Source organism: Tympanuchus pallidicinctus, unplaced genomic scaffold, assembly GCF_026119805.1.
Source record: "Tympanuchus pallidicinctus isolate F22 unplaced genomic scaffold, pur_lepc_1.0 scaffold33, whole genome shotgun sequence".
Classification (NCBI taxonomy): Eukaryota; Metazoa; Chordata; class Aves; order Galliformes; family Phasianidae; genus Tympanuchus; species Tympanuchus pallidicinctus.
This window is the reverse complement of record NW_026294751.1, coordinates 2,025,447-2,039,676: the sequence shown is the minus strand read 5'-3', so window position 1 is coordinate 2,039,676 and position 14,230 is coordinate 2,025,447. Positions and strand designations below refer to the sequence as shown.

The 14,230-nt window shown below is 44.4% G+C and overlaps 1 protein-coding gene across 2 annotated transcripts; it reads left to right on the top strand.

Annotated features, from left to right (window-relative positions):
- The first annotated feature begins 2,288 nt into the window (after positions 1–2,288).
- GNL2 (G protein nucleolar 2) lies at positions 2,289–13,870 on the top strand. 2 transcript variants are annotated; one of them, XR_008210226.1, is made up of 16 exons: positions 2,289–2,432; positions 2,530–2,614; positions 4,343–4,437; positions 4,892–5,031; positions 6,144–6,328; positions 6,722–6,788; positions 8,023–8,181; positions 8,725–8,838; positions 9,511–9,639; positions 10,025–10,129; positions 10,227–10,385; positions 10,535–10,642; positions 10,954–11,387; positions 12,002–12,081; positions 12,191–12,387; positions 12,773–12,849. XR_008210226.1 is itself a non-coding variant. In XM_052698785.1 (16 exons), the coding sequence occupies exons 1-16, from the start codon at positions 2,369–2,371 to the stop codon at positions 13,837–13,839; spliced, it is 2,169 nt and encodes a 722-aa protein (XP_052554745.1). In that variant the 5' UTR covers positions 2,289–2,368; the 3' UTR covers positions 13,840–13,870. The 2 variants fall into 2 exon arrangements, 1 of the variants encoding a protein (XP_052554745.1); XM_052698785.1 differs by lacking the exon at positions 12,191–12,387 and adding an exon at positions 13,690–13,870 and having other exon boundaries at positions 12,773–12,867.
- Positions 13,871–14,230: the final 360 nt, after the last annotated feature.

Here is a 14,230-nt window from a genome sequence, read left to right as displayed (position 1 = left end):
CAAGGAAGACAGTCCCTGCCAAAAATCAAACATCACTAGTTTTTAATAACACAATGGGAATAACCCCTTAGAACATATGCAATTATGGCAGTGAGTCATTCTGATGGCATCACATAACCACATACACTGGGATTTTGACAAGGAAGAGGCCACAGAAAATTCCAAATGCTTTCAATTCAGCAGTGGTCAGGCTGGTCTTGTCAATGGAAGTGAGGGTGTTTGGCAGATCCGCTGGGCCTGGTGCACATTGCTGAGCCCCCTGTCCCACCCAGTACGTGGTATGGACAACATCTCACTGCCAGTAACTTAAAAAGAAGAGAAAAAAAGTTAAAACATTGAGAGTATGCATCAATGGTAAATGAAAAGCTGGTGAATCACACAGCGACGTGAAATTAGTTGTAAAATAAAATAATCTGACCCATATGTTAGCTGATAAGCAAGTCCAACAACCACAGCTCCAGAGATGCTGCAAGTTAAATGCTAGCAGTTAGCCTCAGTAAGTTTAGTCTGGAAAAACTTGAGAGGTGGGTACAGCTGAAAAAATGAATTTCTTCCAATCTGAATACAATTCCCATATGTTATCAGCATCATGTTTCCTTACGACAGAAAACATGGGGCCCACTCTGGCTTGGATGACAGGGCTCACCATAAGCGAGGCTGGAGAAAAAGCTGCTTGTGCCAAAGCTTTCAAAGTGGAAATTTTCTGATTAACTCAGATGCATTACCAATAAAAGCCCTCCATGACATAACCTCGTGTCTAACGCTATTACTATTCTTTTAAAGAAAGAGGCAGCAATTTTCTGGATGCCTTCCAAGATATTTTGCAAACAATAAAAGGAGTGTTTTCTTAAGGAGAAGGAAGAAAGAGCGGGGAAGGACAGGGCGAGTATTACTCAACTATTTAGTCTAAAAATTGGAAAATCAAAAGGATTTTCTGACAGATTAATATCAACTTTAATAGAAAACACACTTGTCCTGAGAAAACTCTTCTACATAAGCCTCGAGTCTGATAGTTTAAACAATTATCTACAATTTGGAATTGATTTTTTTATGCCCACATCACTGTGTTTGTTACAGGCCCGAGGCACAGATAATTCCATTAAGAGAAAAAAAAGGCTTATACAAAACACACTGAAAATTCGAGACTGCCATCTCACAAAGCAGCTCAGAAGTCTGACTAATTAGGACTACTTTGTGCAGAAGGAACCGTGCTCTACCTAAAAGCAAAATGCTGAAAATCATTAAAAGAACACAATCTCAGAAGCTCTGTTATTGTTCTGGAGTTAGCAGAGCATTAGCAGAACTGCGAGGAAATTGAACTAGCCGTGAATTCTCTGCCACTAATAACTATTCAGGGACGCTGGGACAGACCTTCACTTTGGCAAACGACTCCCCAGCGTGCAGAGCTGCCTGCTCCCAGCCCAACCTCTGCGCTGAATTAACACCATTTCAGCAGGCTTTGGGTCATTCCTCCTAGGTGTGGATCTTTCCAATTTCTAGTGAAATCTGGCTGAACGTAGCGTAGTCTTCAGGACTGTAATTTGCCTAAAATTCCGTTTAGACTGTTGCAAGGTCCATGCAATTCTTTACGTGCATGTAAATGAGTGTGTTGTCATTTGTGATTTTGACCAGTCGGTGCCAGGAGCCCGGGACAAACAACTTTGTGCCTGTAAACACCCCAGTGCACGCCGCTGCCTGCAGCTTGCTCCCCAGCGCTCCCCCCAGCATCCCCGCATCAGCAGACCGCATGCATTCATCTGCAAATGGAAATAAGTCCTAATGCCAAGCTCCCAAATGATTCTTATTATGTTTCTGTGAACAAACAACATTTCAAAAACAATGAGGGCTCCCGTGCCAGCACTCTCGTTGTTACAGCCCTTTGAAACGCCTGCAGTCTGCTCACTGTCCAGGGCGGACAGCCGGGGATTGGGAAGAAGTCAGAGGAAAGCTTATGGAGAACCGGAGGCCGCGCCCCCGGGCACACAGCGGGAGCCGGCGGGCACTAGGCGGGCAAAGCCGGGCGGTGGGTGCGGGCACAGCCCCTATGGGGACCGGCGTCCCCTGGCCTCTCCGGCGGGATGTGTAACGGTGGGGAGAGGTGGGTAACGATGGGTAGCGGCGGGTATCGGGAGTAGAGCCAGGCCCTGGGGCGGCGAGGCCCACGCGATGCCGTAGCAACCGGACGTGTGAGGCGGTGCTTAGCGGTTGCCATAGCAACCTGAGGGCGCCTGCGCAGTCGGGAAATGGAGCCGCCGGAAGTACGTCATCGCGCTGCCCCCACGCCGGAAGTACACGTGCCGCTGCTTCCGGCTCAAAGCCGCGCGTGTAGTGCGGCGGTGTCTCCGCTTGGTCCGATCCCGGCGGCACCATGGTGAAGCCACGCTATAAAGGCCGCAGCACCATCAACCCGTCCCGCGCCAGCACCAATCCCGGTACGTGCGGCGTTGCGATCTTAAGCGTGTCGTATCACATGGTAACGGGCCGGGCCGAGTTGTGCCGGCCGGGTCTAACAGTGCTTTCTCTCCTCAGATCGCGTGGCTGGCGCGGGCGGGAACAACATGCGGGACCGAGCCACCATCCGCCGTCTCAACATGTACCGGCAGAAGGAGCGGAGGTGAGCGCGGCCGTGCCCGGTGCTGCGTAGTGGAGTGCCCCTGTCCGTCGTGTGCTGTGGTCGGGAGCCACGCAGTGGGCGGCTGCTGGGACTTCGTGTGGTGGCAGCGTCTGGTTACTGGGCTGATTTGTGGCATGATGTGAGCTGGGGAACTTGATCCTGAACTCTAATCGATGTGTGTCAGGGAATGTAGCTGGGAAGCTGTGACATGGAACAGCTGATGTGTTCCCATTCACAGAATCGCAGAATGGCCGGGGTTGGAAGGGACCTCAAGGATCACAAATCTCCAAACTCCTGCTGCATGCTGGGCCACCAACATTTAATACCAGACCAGGCTGCCTAGAGCCCCATCCAACCTGGCCTTGAACACCTCTAGGGACGGGGCAGCCACAGCCTCTCTGGGCAGCTGTTCCAGCACCTCATCACTCTCTCTGTGAAGAACTTCCCCCTGACATCCAACCTAACTCTCCCCTCCCTCAACTTCAAACCATTTCCCCTTGTCCTGCTGTTATCTCCCCTTTCAAAGAGTTGATGATCCCCATTGGGATGTCACAAATCCCAAAATACTCAGAATTCTTTCATGTCCAACCAGAGTGCACCTCAGGATGCCTGAAGAGCCTGACATCTGTATGGCTCTTACTGAGAGACCCACGTGAGAACCTACAGCTGTGGCACAGTTCCTACCTTATAAATATGCACCTCTGCTACGATGTTGGTGCTGTGAGGGTTCTGAGGTTGCTGGTTAGGAGTAGCAGTTCTGTTTTGCCAGCTGTTGATTTGTTTTGAGGTATGACTGGGGGAGGTATGACATTGTGAAAAATGACTAAGTTTAATCCAAGTCTCGAGGTGGAAGTGTCTCTTCTGGCTGGTGTTCAGTAGAGGCTGATGGGTAGAACTGATTGCAAAGGTTCCATGTCAGCATGTGAAAGAAAAGAGAGTAATATCTTTGGAAGTCATGCTTAAGTAGGCCTTGCACCTCAATAAGATATTCGTATGCAGTCTTGAAGAGTTCAGTCAAGCTGGGGTGAGAATTGAGAGCTTTGGGGTGTGCTGCAGGAAAGCTACTGTAGTGTGTGTGTATGTGTGTTTGTATGTTGCATGCTAACTTTTATCAGTTATCTTGAAGTACTTAGCTTGACCCCAAGCCACCTCTGATAAATAGAGTTCAAAACACAAAGATGCTTGGTGAGGTGTTTTTCAGAGACATTTCTCAGTGTTTTGACACAGCAAACAGAAAAAATATCAGCCTAGGATCATTGCAGGGCAGCGTGTGCCAGCAGGTGTGATAGCTTGTCCAACTAGCAGTGCTGTGCTGCTGTTTATGAGGGTGGACAGTGATAGGACAAGGGGGGATGGTTTTACACTGAGACAGGGGAGGTTTAGGTTGGATATTAGGAGGAAGTTCTTCATACAGAGGGTGGTGAGGCACTGGAACAGGCTGCCCAAGGAGGCTGTGGATGCCCCATCCCTGCAGGCATTCAAGGCCAGGCTGGATGTGGCTCTGGGCAGCCTGGGCTGCTGGTTGGCGACCTGCACACAGCAGGGGGTTGGAACTCAATGGTCACTGTGGTCCTTTTCAACCCAGGCCATTCTAGGATTCTATGGTCTTTGTGCAAGCATGGACATGGATTGGCACTGAGGGGTTGAAAGGTGGCTTTAGTGAATGAAAGTGCTATGGGGGCGCATGGCTTCATGGTGTATTTACATGCATTCTCATTTTTCACTTAGAAACAAGCGTGGCAAAGTGATTAAACCTCTGCAGTATCAGTCAACAGTGGCACCAGGCACAGTTGCAAGAGTGGAACCAAATATTAAATGGTTTGGTGAGTTTTCTCAGCTTTCGGGCTCTCAATTCGGGAGGCTTAGAATTGGTTGAACTTTGTGGGTTGTTGTAGTTTGGGCTTATTTCAGAATTGTGCTTTCAGCATTGTGTGGGACAGACCTGGAAATGAAGGTGAAATACCCCTCACAACAGGCAAGCTCATTGGCTTCCACTTTGCACGTGCAACACATTGGTTATTTGCTTTCCATGTGCTGCTGTTAAGTACATGTTGTAACCTACATATCCTCAGTGTTCTGGGGATACTTTGAGTGATGGAAAGGGGGTGCTTTGTATATGCCAATCTCAAATATTTTTTCCAAGTGAAATCTTCTATTTCTTACTACTGGTATTTTTTATTCCAGTTGAAGTGTTTATATTTTCATAGCATACTCGGATTCTCTGAAGCAGTTAAAGATGGGGAGTGGTGTAGATGCAGTATTGATTTTCACATGCAGGGAATACTCGTGTGATCAAGCAGTCATCCCTACAAAAATTTCAAGAAGAAATGGAAACTGTCATGAAAGATCCATACAGAGTGGTCATGAAGCAAAGCAAGTTACCAATGTCCCTTTTCCACGATCGGATTAAACCTCACGTGAGTATCATTCATCTGCACTGCTTTAAGGCTGTTGTGTGCACAGAGGTATCATGAGTGTTATTTATCAGTGGGAAATTTGCTATGTTTGTAGAAGCATTGCAGGAGGAATTGGGGCAAATATCTTGGGGTGGGATATTTTTGAGGCCACAGCGCTGCAGATGCTGAAGGCAAAGCAGCAGTGTGTTATTTCCCTGTGCTTTGTGAGGTCTGTGTTATGGAATTCACATTTTCTCACAGGAAATCTACTTCAAAGCACTCTAGGTTAGAATATGGCATTGAAAATGACCATCTCAGCTTGCTACCTCATGTTCTAATGCTTCCAATGGTTGATGTGACAATCAGACCAGAAGCATCGTTCTGTTAGCGTGTGCCCCCTCATGCAGTGAATGTCTGAACTCAAATGTGTGCTTTTTATCTTGAATCAGAAGTTCTGCACGCTGCCTTCGTTTCAAGGAGAATTGAGTTTCAAGCACGTAAACCTTGAGTTGTTACCAGAGTGCTTTCATAATGTCTGAAATACTGCTTTGGATTATTGTTAGATACTTTTTCACATGGGAAGTTGCCAGGTTTGTGTCATAAAAAATGTTACCTAAATGAAGGGCATAGTTACTGTAAACTAAAATAAGTGTTACAAAAACAAATTATTTCTTTCAGCTATGAATTGTGTGACGTTCCAAGAAAAGTTGGCATTCATTACAAGCTTCAAATTCGACAGTTTGGACTGTAATTATCCCTGACAAAAACCTGTGAATTTGGCGAGATTTGTGCACTTGTTAGAAAAACAAGAAATGATCAAAGATAGCAGCTGAATTTTCATCATTGTAGCCTTAATTACTTTTGACATCATTTATGCAGAAAGAACTGAAGCATAATTCTTTGGCAAGTGCAGCTGTTTTGCTGCTTGTTAAATATCCACGTTTGTGCTTCTCAAGATTAAGCTGCAGAACTCAAACATTGTTAGGAAAGTGCCTGTAACTCCTGTTAGAGGTTACAGAATTGCATTGCACTGAGATCTTGTTGGCTGTGTGTCACCAGAGATGGAAAACCAGAGATTGTGGTGTGTTTTCTTCTTTTGTTTTTTTGGTTTTTAACACTCCATCTTTCCACAGACATCCAGAGTTCACATTCTTGACACAGAAACATTTGAAACAACGTTTGGCCCCAAAGCACAGAGGAAAAGGCCAAACCTTGCTGCAAGTGATGTGCAGTCTCTGCTGGAGAACGCCGAAGCCTCATCAGAATGTTATGATCAGGGCAAAGACAGAGACCTGGTCACAGAAGACACTGGTGTAAGGTAGATAGGAAGGAGAAATTATTCTCTATTTACATTTCTTAAACATCAGCTTCGTTCACTTAAAGAAAAAAAAGTGCATCTAGTACCTCTATCAATGCTGCCAGTCTCTGACTGATGAGAATGCAACGAGAAATCAGCTGAATTTGGCTGGATTTTAAGCTGTTTTGTCCCACTATATTTAACTGACCTGCTGCTTCCATGGGACCCTTCTGTCTTCACTGCTAATTCATTGCTTGTTGCACATCTGACAATTTGTGAACTCAGATATTGGGTTAAATAAGGGACTGGGTCTAATCTCCTCTTCTCTCTGTAAATGGCTAACTGGCTTTAGAGAAGACAGCACTACAGCCCTGTTGTTGTGGTTGTTTGATGTCTCTGGTGATCCACTTCCAGGGATGAAGCACAAGAGGAAATATTTAAGAAAGGACAGTCAAAAAGAATTTGGGGTGAGCTGTACAAGGTAAGCAACACTTACAATTTGCAGCAGGCATTTGTCTGTCTTTTAGCCTTTGTGAAGTCCAGTTCTGCAGCACAGCTTGGAAATCTTGTGTGGCAGTGCTCTGAAAAGCTCTGAAAATAGCACACTTATTGATCTTGCCACCTTAGGAAAGTTTTTGATCTGCTGAATTTGCTGTATGGTTTCTTAGAACAAAAGTGTCTGTTTGTCTATTTGAGTGTATAATTCTCTTGCTTGTTTTCCTGTCAGCCTAACTGAACTGACTAATGTAAAGCCATACACTCTCTTCTAACACTGGTGTTGAACCAGGCCATCAACTAGAACAGGAAAAAACCCAGCTGTAGAGTAGAGGGGAGATTCATTTTCAAGTCTCTGCCTGACTGAGCTTGAGCCTTGAGCTCTTGTTCCAGTGGAGCAAACACCCTCAAAATATAGGATCGAAAGCTGAGCTGGCAGAATGAACAATTCCTGGGGCTTTACCACAAATAAACCAGCTAAATGCCCTTAAGCTTCTTCAAGGACGATCTTGAAGATCTTTGTCATAAGATCTTTGGAGTGCTTTGACCTTCAGTTCTCCATGAGTTACCACCTCTGCTAGAGGAGTGGAGTCTGAGAATGAATTAGCTTGGTCGGTGCAGTTTGTGTGCTCTCAGTGACTGTTAGTTGTTAAACTGCTTGACTTCTTGTTCTGAATTTCTGAATGCAGCTTAGAACTTTCTCATCTAGGCCTAAAAATGCTGGGAATGATAGAGCAAAACAGATTTCAATAGGATTCTGCCAAAAATGCAGGAAATAGCTGTGAAACAAATTCACTTGGCTTGAAGCAAGTCATGAAATGACAGCTCCCTGCTGTAGATGCTTAGTGGACTAACAGCAGGTTCCTACTTGGTTGTGTGTTTCATACTAATCCAGCAAACATCCCTTATGGAATGGATGGAGAACATTGTTTTTGTCTGCTTAAGCAAATAACTTCACTGTTTGGTTGTAGTGTTTCCCTTCCCAAGTGCTCCTAGAAGCTGTAGTGCATAAAGGCTGCTCACAGCTGTCCAGCCTAAATTTGGAGGGGAGCAGGGAGGAGAGAGTAGAGTCTGAGATCATTACAGGAAAGTAACAGTTGTTCCTAAGGGCTATAAGGTTTTATGCTATAAGGAGAAGAATGTAGGAAATTACTAATTTAGATTTTGGAAATGGTGACTTTCCTTCTGTGTGATATATATGTATTTTTTTTTTCCTCCAGGTGATAGACTCATCTGATGTTGTTGTTCAAGTTCTTGATGCCAGAGATCCTATGGGTACTCGCTCCCCTCATGTGGAATCTTACCTGAAAAAAGAGAAACACTGGAAACATCTCATTTTTGTCCTGAACAAATGTGATCTTGTTCCTACCTGGGCTACTGTAAGCACAGCCTTGTCCCTTCAATGTTTTTTTGTTCCTTTCATAGCCTCTAATTCTGTTGCCAGTCCTTGTTCTAGTTTCTTTAGGGCATAATGTAACTGGGTCAGTGGGAACTCTCTGCTTGCTCGCTGTAAAAGTAACAATGACCATTTAAATCAGTCCAAGTTTGGCTCAGTTGAGCAACAGTCATCAGCCACAAATTCCCTATTTCCTCTGTCTGGATTTAACTGTTCAGCTGATGTCTCCAGAGTATGCTAAATGTTAGTACATTTAAGATCCATGTCCACCACAGCTGGTCTGTTTTATATTGTTAAACTAATTAGCTAGCAATGAAGGCGTTTGGGGGAAATTGTCTTTATGAAAACAATAGCCAGTGCTTTTAGCTGGTGGGCTGATAAAAATGCTTCAAAGGTTCTTACATTGCAATTTTTTTATAGACAGTTGTGTGTGTGAGTGCAGTGAAAGTGCTGGGTTCTCATCATCAAATTGTTTCCCCACCTTTGCAGCACAGCATTGATAACTGAGCAGTGTTTTCCTCTTTAGAAGCGCTGGGTTGCTGTCCTTTCCCAGGAATACCCAACACTTGCTTTTCATGCCAGCCTCACAAACCCTTTTGGCAAAGGTGCTTTCATACAGCTTCTAAGGCAGTTTGGAAAGGTACAGAACAACCGTGGGCCTTTGTGTTGTTTGGGGTTGGAAGGGGGTTGGGGTTCATATGGGATTTCTTCTGTTTTAATGTGTGGGGTACAGCACACTTTCTTTTGGCCGTTCTGTCAGCAAACAAGCTTCATTCTGTGGAAATGGGAAACACTACCCCTGGATAGAGTATTCAGTTGGCACTCTTAGGTCTGATGTGAATGAACAGAGGAAGGGAATGTATTTTAGGCCTGTTAATGTCCTGCATGTATGCATGCTGTATTAGGATGCTCCTTTTAAGTATCTTCACTTTCCCAAGAAAGTAACTGACCTCAAGACAAGAGAAAATGGCTGCCTCCAGACCACAGCTGTCTGCTGTCCCCTGCTGCTGTTTGTATTTGCTTTGTTTTTCAGTCTAAAAGGTTTCTAATTTAAGGCATTTACAAGTAAGTTTAAAGCAGCAAGAAACACATTGGGTTCGCATCTTCCTTCTCTTTCAGTGGCTGGAGTTCTTAGATAGATTCTGCCCTTGTACATTTCTCCAGATAGAAAAGAGCTGACCTCAGTTTTCTTTAAGCTGGTAGATTTGGAGCTGCCTTTGCTTTGTCATACAAGACCAGAAGCTCTTAAAACTGCAGTAGTAACTCTGTCATTTTCTATGAGGTATTAAAATGATGTGTCCTTTCTTAACAGTTACACTCTGACAAGAAACAGATCAGTGTGGGATTTATTGGGTACCCAAACGTTGGCAAAAGCTCAGTGATCAACACATTGCGGTCTAAGAAGGTCTGCAATGTGGCTCCCATTGCAGGTGAAACCAAGGTAGGAAGACGCTGCTGTTCTGAAGATTATAAAAATAATATTTAAAATATTAAATGCCACAGGCAGAATAGATGTAAAATTGGCTCGTTAACATTTTCAAGTCACTGAAATTATACAGGCTGTATGACCCTGAGTCTGAGGGATGGCTGATGAGCCAGGCATTGTTCTGGAGTGCTGCTGCACAGAAGCATTTCTGAGTTTCTGTGCCTGCCACCCTGCCTGTTCCGCAGCGCTGTGCGATCTGAGCGCTCAGCTGCCCTGACTCAGTGCTGTGCTAATGCCAGGTTTCTGAGATGACATCTGTGTGTTAAACCTGTGCATTGAAAAGCTGAACTAACAGTTGTACGTGAGAGGAGATAACGTGGGGACCACTGGTGTCTTTCAGGTGTGGCAGTACATCACTTTGATGAGGCGGATTTTTCTCATTGACTGCCCAGGGGTTGTGTATCCATCTGGAGACTCAGAAACAGACATTGTTCTGAAGGGAGTGGTACGTATTTATGCTGTGTGCAGGGAGAATTCTTGCTGTTTTCGGTGTGGTGAGTTCACTTTCCAAAGGGTTGATAAACTTGAGCATTCATTTTTAGGTTCAAGTTGAAAAGATTAAGAGCCCTGAAGACCACATTAGTGCGGTGCTGGAAAGAGCCAAACCAGAGTACATCAGGAAGACATACAAAATTGATTTCTGGGAAGATACAGAAGATTTCCTGGAGAAGCTTGCTTCTAGGACTGGCAAACTACTAAAGGTTTGAGAGCATCCTCCATTTACGGGTTGGAAGAGCACGGGGGTCTGTTTCTGCACTGAACATGGGAAACATGTTTCAGTTGCAAAGAGATAACATGAAGATGATATGCCCTGCAAACAAGGACAGAAACTGTTACTGAATTCTTTCAGGGTGGTGAGCCTGATGTGCAGACTGTCAGCAAGATGGTTCTCAACGACTGGCAGAGGGGCAGAATTCCATTCTTTGTGAAGCCACCAAATGCAGAAGCAGGTTCTGAGGTGAGGATGTGAAGCTCGTGCCTCTTCTTGCATATTATTCCCTTTTTTAATGATACCCACTGGTGCTTTTGCCTGAGCACTGTGTAACTTGGGCTTTTCCTGACGTGATTCAGATGACAGTCATTTAAATTTGGTAGTTACATGGAGAGGAGCAGGTAGCAAAGAATTCTTCCACAGAGACATCTGAGCTGTTTTGCAATCGTCTGACTAGTAGAAGTGTCAGTAATGACCATGTTAGTTATTTTAGGCTTTGTCCAAAGGGATGTTGGGACAGGCTGTGGATGATATATCCATTATGCCCTTTCTCCTAGCCACCTGCACTGGAAGGAGCAATGACATCAAGCCAATCTAACAACGAGAAGGAAACTTCTGAGTCTGTAACATCAAGTATGGAGGCAACAGAAGAGAAGAACAACACAGACACAGAAATGAAGCAACTCATGGCAAACGTTCGGCAAAACTTTGGGAGGATTAATGTAGCACCTCAGTTCTCAGAAGAAGACCTAATTCCTGTAGATGTGCCAGGCTTTGATGAAACAGACAGCGATTGTCCTGAAGAGGAGGAACAGGAAGAAGAGGAAGAGGAAAATGAGCAACATCAAGATTCAGTAGAGGCAGAATCACAGCCAACTGTACCGAGTGCCAAGGAAAGCTCGAAGGCAGTTCTTCAGGCTTTGGAGGAGAAGATTGCAAAATGCAAAAAATTCCTGGATAAGGCCAAAGCCAAGAGATTCTCAGCAATAAGGTATCTGAATCTGTTTAGTGACTCGAGTGTTTTCCTGGGGGAGGGTGGGAAGGAGACTATAAGTTTCTGTTGTAGTTTCACTCCATTTATGCTGCATTGCCATGGCTTCGCTAGTTGAGCCATAAATGCTTGAGCTTTGGCTAAGCAGCAGTTTGTTTTTGAGAGAATGTTCTAAGAATTCCTGCTGGCCATAATAACAAAGTTTTCTCACTTTTGGAAAGCTGCCTTTTCAGCTATGGTTTAGAAACCTGTGGGGAGCAGTATTTCTCCCTTGCATTTTTCCCTGCTATTGACCTTTCTTGAGTAATACAGAGGGCAGCGTCCTCTCTGTATCTGAGTCTGTGCATTTACAAGACTATCCCAGCTTGTGTAGCAGGCCCAATTTTAGCAGAGTAAAGGACTGAGATGTCAAGGTGAAGTGTTAAATGTTGCCCTTTGTGCAATGCATGAGTCCAGTAACTCCAGAGACGAGCTTACTGGAATATTTCTTCCATGCAGAGTCTGCGGCTTTGCTGGTGACAGGCTGCTGGGACCTACTGGAGATTGATCACTTGTTAGATATGGCTGCATTTTGTGTTATGACATTCTTTTATCGCCTGTTTTATCTTTGGTAGAATCCCCAAGCAGCTGAGTGAAAAAGTGTTTGCAAAATCCACGCAGAAGGCTGAAGAGACCAAAGAAAATGAAGAGAAAGGTAAAACAAAATTAGAAGTTCCTGATGTGTGCTTGGAAATCCAATGAGAGAGAAAACAGGGATTAAAGGGTTTTCATTGGCTCCTGACTGCAAGTTCTTCTTTCTGCAGAGCTGTTTCTTAAACCTCTGCTTGTGAACCCAAGGGTTCACTGCTTCATGACCTTGCTGTGGCCTTTCTGTAGGACTGTAGGGTCTGGGTAGTAAAACATGCCCTCAGCTACTGAGTGAAGATAAAGACAAATGTTGTGCTCTCAGCAGAATGGTGCTGTGGGTGGTTTGCAGTCTCAGCAACATCCGTTCCACATGGTATAGTATTACACAGCAGGGGGTGGAAGCATTTTGTGACATTATAAAAGCACAGAGCTACTTCAGGCTATAGATTTTACTGTGGTCACTTTTTGCAAGTCTGTCTTCAGTTTCCAAAGCAAGTTTGATTAAAGGCAAAATAATGTGGAAGAATCCTATACTGACAAGATGGATATTTTTCTAGACTTACGTAAGGCTTTAAGCAATCTGCTTACCAGAAGTGGTTTTCTGGTAAGGGATGGACACGTTGTTTTGGTAAAAGCTCTTAAAATACCACCAAAGGATTGCTTTGCTGAAATGGATGGGACAGTGACCCCAGTCTTAATTCTGTGGGCACGTGGGTGTTGTGGAAGATGCTGCAGAACGTGATCTTTGCTGTTTGCAGGTGGCACAGTAAAGAAAAGAAAAAGGAATAGAGAAGAGGAGGAGGATGAAGACCACTTGGGTAAACAGCCTTGCAAGAAGCTGACATCCAAAGAAGTAAGTGTGATCTCCTGTTGTGTAATAGATAAGTGGAGTAATTGGGCTGGCTTCTTCCTGCATGGATTGCCCATTGTTATTGGAGAGGTTTGAGACCTGACATCAGCTGTCTGTTGTGACAGCAGTACGTTCCAGCTGGCCATACAGCCATTAGAGGAGCCAGCAGGTAACAATGACAGTGTTGAAAGGGAAATGAAAGGGAAATCTTTTGTAGAGAGCTGTTCTGCTTACCTTGCGATGCTGGTAAGAGAGCAGGGATCTAAATCTGACAGATGAGAAAACTTGGGTCTAGATGGGCAAAAGTCAGTGGCTGTTCCATCCTGTCTACAGCAAGAGCTGCTGCTCCTATTTCTTATTTGTGTTTGTTGAGTCTAGACAGGCTGTTTCACTTGGTATTTGCAGCATGTTAAAGTGATGTGTAAACAAATCCTGCACAAGGATTTGTTTATTTTGGTGGGGTTTTTTGGGGGGGAGAAGGGGGGGGTATTAATATATATGGACTGTTAGGACTGTCAGAGGAAGACTGACAGTGGAAGACTGAATTCTATTCATGCGTGTTTGGTCACAGTTCCTGCACATCAGTTCTCTTGTAATTCTCCTCCACTTTTGTAGGGATTAAACTGCATCCTCTCACGTGACGTTTTAAGAGCTTGAGTGGGTGGATTCTTTATAGATGTTTGTTTGTTCACATCAGTAATGGTTTATAGGAAATGATTTGTTTCACGTAAGGTTTGTGGAATGGAAAGTGAACACTGAAAGAATGCAGACAAATGCAGGCAGTGGGTGCTGTGGACGTGCTAACACATTTTGTGTGCATTACAGAGGAGACGAGCTGAGAGGCAGCAGCGCTCCAAGAAAGTTGGAGTCCGGTATTATGAAACTCACAACGTGAAAAATAAGAATAAGAACAAGAAAAAAAGTGGCTCGGAGGCACAGAGATCAAAGCACAAAAAATATAAACATAAGCAATAACTGTTGATCCTATTAAATTTTACATAAAACAGCTCCAGTATGCGGTGGCTTTTTTTTCTTCAATATAAAACTTGTAGTTCCCAGTCAAAGCTGAGTTTGACTTGCCTGTCTTGTTCCCAGGAGTCACATCTCGTTCTTTTTCTGCATCATCTGAAAGTTCTTTATGCAACTGGATCGTGGTATTTCCACATCACCATCTAAGGCCAGTAAACACTGCATTTGCAAAAAAACACTTCCTGAAATGTTCTTCAGATTTGGTCTGCTGGAAATGAGCTTTATGGAGCTGTTTCAGTGAGCACAGCGAGCTTCTCTTTCCTATTCCTGTTTGCTGATTGTAACTAGCTGGTTATGTAGATATCTCAGCTGAAACTGTCATTTGCATTCACTGAGA